Source organism: Rhagoletis pomonella, unplaced genomic scaffold (assembly GCF_013731165.1).
Source record: "Rhagoletis pomonella isolate Grant_MI unplaced genomic scaffold, Rhpom_1.0 Rhpom_scaffold_09201, whole genome shotgun sequence".
Taxonomy (NCBI): Eukaryota; Metazoa; Arthropoda; class Insecta; order Diptera; family Tephritidae; genus Rhagoletis; species Rhagoletis pomonella.
The window spans coordinates 1-6,153 of record NW_023467725.1 but is presented as its reverse complement, the minus strand read 5'-3'; the positions used below and the strand labels follow the sequence as shown (position 1 = coordinate 6,153).

The following is a 6,153-nucleotide window of genomic DNA, read 5'->3' as shown; positions in this document are numbered from 1 at the left end:
TAGGCTTAAGGCCTAAACATCCCGGCCCCCTTGCGGTAAGCAACATCTAAATATCGGCCGCGTTTCAGCTACCAAGCGCACATGGTTTTTACAAACAAATGTTTTCTATGTCTTGATGTTAATGATCAAATCAGGCAGCAGCGTCGGCATTCATTAAGGTAGAGTTCGTCCTTCCTTTATGGAGTGCTACTGCAGATGTAAATATAAGTGGTAATTAAGGAAATGTACGTGGTTACTTTTTCAAATGCACTTTATTTAAATTCATTATTTTATTTCATTTTAGAGTATGATAATTTAGATGTAATGTATGTATGTAAAAAAAGGAAAGTTACGCTCTAGAGACCCCGGACAGCACCCAACCAAATATGGTGCTTTGGGCGAGCAGTGGTCCAAATGTTTTGGGCAGTGTCCCAGGTAATAAAATATCTGCGTAAACGTCGGTTCCCAGGATCACGCGTATCGGTGCGGACGCATAAAAGCGAGGGTCCGCTAAGCGTATATGCGCGTACGGCTCAGCCACTGAGGCATCCGCGTTGCTAGATGGGCTTATTCTGCTAAAATTGGGTAGCGCAATAGCGTGAGTTGCTACCCGTTTATTTTGCCCATATTTTCCCCGTAAGCATAACAGACAACCTAACGCGCGTCTCGTCCAGGCACAACTCTCGGGCTAAGTCAAGTGATATTATAGTTCGAGGGGAACATACGTCGACAAGCGCGCGGATCAAATGTAGGCGCCCTCCAGCTTCTACTTTAACGACTGCAGTCGGAGCGATAGCGATCATTGGTTGAAGTGTTGGCGCAGCTATGGTATGGTGACCCAAGATTCCGTTTCGGAACGTACGTCGTTTCGATAGCTGGTGAGGCCGAGTCGCCAGTCTACCTTCTTTTTGTGTGCGTCGAGAGGACTTGCGTCTGGGATTACGCAGGCGGAAAGGCCTGGTTTCCGCTCCACGTAACCGGTTCCGCTCGTGCTGCAATAGGGGTCGAAAAGGCCTAGTTTCCGATCCCCCTTCTGCGAATGCGCGGAGAGGCCGAGTCTCCGCTACATCGCCTGAAAGTGCACCTTCTTCGGTATCTGGACGGAAAGGCCGCGTTTCCGTTCCAGAATCGGACGCAAGTAGCGAGATTACACCATCGGAATTTTCTTCTTCCTCCTCCACCTGTTGGGCCCATGACTTTTTCGATGTGCTGGGTTCATCCTCGAAATGTAGTGTCGAGTGGTGCTTTTCGCCACATCGTTTACATCTGCCTTCGCTCACGCAGTCTTTTAATTCGTGATTCATCGCGAGGCAATTAGCGCAGTAGCGTCCTAGTAAGGCCTCACGCAATCTTTCCTCTGGCGACTTCGCACGATACAAAGGGCTAAGCCTGATCGGATGATTTGCGTCGCATAGGCGACATGGTTGCGGATAGCGATGGGCGCGCTGTTCGGCCCTTTTCCTCATTGCGGCAAATTGAGACATCGTTTCCTCTGAAATTGTGTCGATACTTTACGTTGGTTCGAGTTTTACGCTTGATATGAGTTGTTGGGTGGCGAGTGTATCGACATTGGCTAATTACATTAAGGGCATAACTATTTCGCTGATGCATAAGAACAGTTTGGTTTGTGTAAATGGGTTTATCATTCGTACGGCGCAAACTGACTCGTGTAAATTATGTATAAGGCAAGATTTCGACCCACAAAGAAATGAAAAGTGGATCGCACAAATGCCATACATTCCATTGAGCAGGAATGCCTTGGCAAAGTTAAATTTGTATTACATCGAAAATTGTAAATTGCCTTTATGATGTTTGGAAGTGCCAATATTAAGTGAAAAAGATCATTTCCGTTGATGACTTGATCTACTAATATTCGTAATTAGCAGTTCAACTTCGTTGCATGAAGTTGTCGAAAACGTATTACTCTACATTTGGAGAGTTTTTTAGCCATTCTCGCAACCCTACAACTAGTCTGCCACCCAAAAAAAAAAGGTTTGGATGCCACTGTAGGCGATACTCGCCTAAAAACAGGGTAGCTCATATGCAGCAGAATACATAAGTTTAATTTCAAATTTTATTACAAAATGTCTTATTCCATTTTGAATTTTACATAAAAATATGTGAAATATTTATAAAAGGTTAGTGCATTGATATGGGCTTATGACAATGCATCTTTTTTTTTTACATTTTTATCCCAACAATAAAATATATTTACGGTACTATGTGCTTTGTTGCAGAAACATCTTTACTGACTCGAAATATATTGTCATAATTCAAGTGGTGGTAAAAAATTCAAGAGTTGAAAGACGCAGTAGAAAATTCAATTTCGCTAAGAAGTGTAGTAGATCTACTGCCATTGCAGTAAGTTCCGAACGCTGACCGACATACTACGTTCACTTTGTGGAATGCATGTATGTATGTACTGTGGCGAATACTGCGGCAACACAAAGCGAACAACGAGAAATAGGCGGAATGTTCGAGGAATGACGTAGAATGTTCCACAAAGAGAAACGTCAAGTTGGATGAACACTGCGAACAGCGAGAGAAAGAGAACGAGCGATAAACTTCAGAACGTTCTAGAGTTGCCATAAGTGTGAGCGCAGGTATATAAGAGCCACGACACAGCGGAGTGGGGACAGTTACAAGTCAGCAAGCTACAAGTAAAGTGAGCGGAGAATCGAGTTGCGAATAAGCAAGCTATAAGTTTAATTGTGTTAACAAGTAGTAAAGCGTTGTTATTGCTTTAACAAGTATTGTAAAGTGTTTTTACTGTATTAGCAAGTATTGTAAATTGTTTGTTGTACAATAAAGTTAATTGTACTACAATTCGGTCATCGTTAGCATTTATTTAACAATCCAGCGATACGAGCCCGAGTATATTTGGGAAATCCCTCAAGGTTTCGAGGATAATCGTAACAGTACATTGGTACAATTGTCAGAAACCATTCAAGGCGAATTTATACAATGGAAAACCGTATACATACATACAAGGTAAAATGATATTTCTTCATTGAAAAAAAAAAAAAAAATGTCAGAATGAATTCAATGGAAATCCGTATACATACACGGCGAATTCATATTTCATTTCAATTATATTTTTCTGGCACGCGGCGGTTGTGTAATCTTAAGGTTAGGTGAGTATGCGTAAAATATCGTATTATATAGCTATGTTTGAATGTAATTTTTTCTTAATTACAGGATGTTGCTGGGCATAGTTTCTGCTGGTGTTATTTTTCGGCAAATAACACCAACATCGAGGGACTTAATCGAAGTTACTTCTCGTGAAAACACAACGACGGGCGATTGTTTGCCTTCTGTTTTTTATATTGAAAAGAGTTTTTCGGATTTATTTACTAGTTAGCAATACTAAAACAAAAAACACCAAAATAAATGGCGGACCAAGTGAGTTCACCACCTCCAGCAACTCCGAGTGATGCCGCCGATCGGCGTGATTTGCGTGCGGCTATGACTTCCCCAGTTGGTGACTTCGAACCATTTGAGAATGAAGACGAAATCCTTGGAGATCAGACTATTCGAGAAGAGGAAGAAGATGGAGAAGAGTTGTTCGGTGATAACATGATAAAAACGCGTTGAACCAAAATCAATTAACATTAGTCTCTTCGTATCAACATCATAAAGGAAATTCGACCAATTTGGATCGGTTTGCATGCATTCCAACTCGAACAGCTCACGCAAGCACAACTTGAGTATAGACGAAGCAATGTGATGGCGATGCTCATAGCTTAAATCGAAGCACTTGTCCAATGGTACACCTGGCACTAATTCTGTAGTCAGTACGCTGCTTGTGGTCAATTCTTTAATGACCTTCGGTACATAGTACTCGTGATAAGGTGCAATCATCTGCTTAAATTTATCTGTATATTCAGCTTCACGTGTATAATCTACTTCCCAATTTAGTTCACGTTTGGCCACCTTGACCACATTGTCAATAAAGAAGCCGTGCGGAAAGACATCCCATACTTTGAGCATGCCTACTAAATTATCAATATCACTTTCGATGCTTTGCGCAACGCCAGGATATTGAATTTTTATAGCCACTTGCATGCCATCTTTCAATGTAGCGCGATGTACCTGCCCAATGGAAGCCGCCGCAAATGGTTTCTCATCGAAACTTTCCAAAAGATTACGACAAACGGCGCCCAATTGTGTGATCATTACGCGCTCTACTTGCCAATCGGGCATATAGTCGGCCGCCTGGCGTACACGTTCAAAAGCTTTAGCCAGCTGCGGTGACACCACCTTAGAATCCTGTATACTTAGTATTTGGCCGATTTTCAATGCTGCACCTTTGTTGATGAACGTGGTATGTACACATACCGGGACCGTATTCGACGCATGTGCGAACAGAATAAATCTTCATTTGTTGTATCCTACACGGATTTGGCAAATAAAGAGCATGTACTTGCGTACTTCCTACCTGAAGCACCTTTTCAAATGCTAGAAATCTTCGACAAGGTGGCTAAAGACATGGTCTTATCAATATTTCCAACATATGAACGTGTTACAACAGAAATTCATGTTCGTATATCAGAATTGCCTCTTATAGAAGAGTTACGGACTTTCCGGAAACTCCATCTGAACCAGCTGGTGCGTACTTTGGGCGTGATAACAGCTACAACGGGTGTGTTACCTCAACTTTCAGTCATCAAATACGATTGTGTGAAGTGTGGCTACGTTTTGGGGCCCTTTGTACAGTCACAGAATACAGAAGTTAAACCTGGCTCCTGTCCTGAGTGTCAAAGTGCCGGCCCTTTTTCGATTAATATGGAACAAACATTATATCGGAATTACCAGAAGATTATCTTACAGGAATCGCCTGGTCGCATTCCCGCTGGTCGGATTCCGCGTACTAAGGACGTAATTCTTTTAGCGGATCTTTGTGACTTATGCAAGCCGGGTGATGAGTTAGAAGTTACTGGTATTTACACAAACAACTCTGATGGTTCGCTAAACACTGAGCAAGGGTTTCCGGTTTTCGCCACCGTCATTATTGCGAATCATATCGTTGTGAAGGACAGCAAACAAGTAGTACAATCGCTTACGGACGAAGACATCCCTACCATTTAGAAGTTGAGTAAAGATCCTCGGATTGCAGAAAGAATAATAGCTTCAATGGCCCCATCCATATATGGCCACGACTATATTAAACGCGCACTTGCGCTGGCTCTATTTGGTGGAGAGTCTAAAAACCCCGGTGATAAACACAAAGTTAGAGGCGACATAAACTTACTTATATGCGGCGACCCAGGAACGGCAAAATCTCAGTTTCTTAAGTACACGGAAAAATAGCGCCACGTGCAGTTTTCACGACCGGACAAGGGGCCAGTGCTGTAGGCTTGACTGCTTATGTTCGTCGAAATCCAATATCGCGTGAATGGACTTTAGAGGCAGGCGCCCTGGTACTGGCAGATCAAGGTGTATGTCTTATTGATGAGTTTGACAAAATGAACGATTAGGATCGAACTTCCATTCACGAGGCCATGGAGCAGCAATCGATTTCCATATCAAAAGCTGGTATTGTCACGTCTCTACAAGCACGATGTACTGTTATTGCAGCTTCTAATCCGATCGGCGGCAAATAACACCAACATCGAGGGACTTAATCGAAGTAAGTACCCGATTAATTTGCTGGCTTTTCTGGGTAAACAGATTTTCCAAATTGCTGCCTTTTCATTGATTGACTAAGCAACGCCATAGTGAGTTATTCAATACCTACTTTTTGTTGTTAACCGTTTATTCGAGGCCTAATTGGTTTGTGTTTTTTATCAGGGATTGCTGGCATAACGACATGCTGCGTATCGTGCGATTACGAACAACAAAACACAAACAAAAAGAAGCGAACCCTTTTGGAGCCGAAGATATGTGAGTTTTTAAATATTTTTTTTTGTATTATTTTAAATTGTTCCTTTCGGGCGGGTCTTACACTATAAACTGCCTACACAGTTTATGCAATCTCTTCCAAATAAAGCGGATAGAAAACCAGCAAGCTTGCGAGGTTGAAGATTTTGAAACAAAAAAACATATCGGGTTAAACTTGCTAGTTTTCTACTGTTTGCTTTTATTCTGAGGCGGAGTAGTTCGCTACTTCTGCAGTTATTTTAATTATGGATTCAGATCTGAGGATGGTCGTTTTTGTATAGCCAGATCAACCCG

At 42.2% G+C, this 6,153-nt stretch overlaps 1 protein-coding gene across 1 annotated transcript; it reads right to left on the bottom strand.

Moving 5' to 3' along the window:
• Positions 1-3,387: 3,387 nt before the first annotated feature.
• On the bottom strand, positions 3,388-4,469 carry LOC118756194 (atypical kinase COQ8A, mitochondrial-like). The gene is made up of 2 exons (XM_036490970.1): positions 4,453-4,469; positions 3,388-4,354 (listed from the first exon to the last, which is right to left on the bottom strand). Exons 1-2 carry the CDS (start codon positions 4,467-4,469, stop codon positions 3,388-3,390), a joined length of 984 nt encoding a protein of 327 aa, XP_036346863.1.
• Between the last annotated feature and the right edge of the window lie 1,684 nt (positions 4,470-6,153).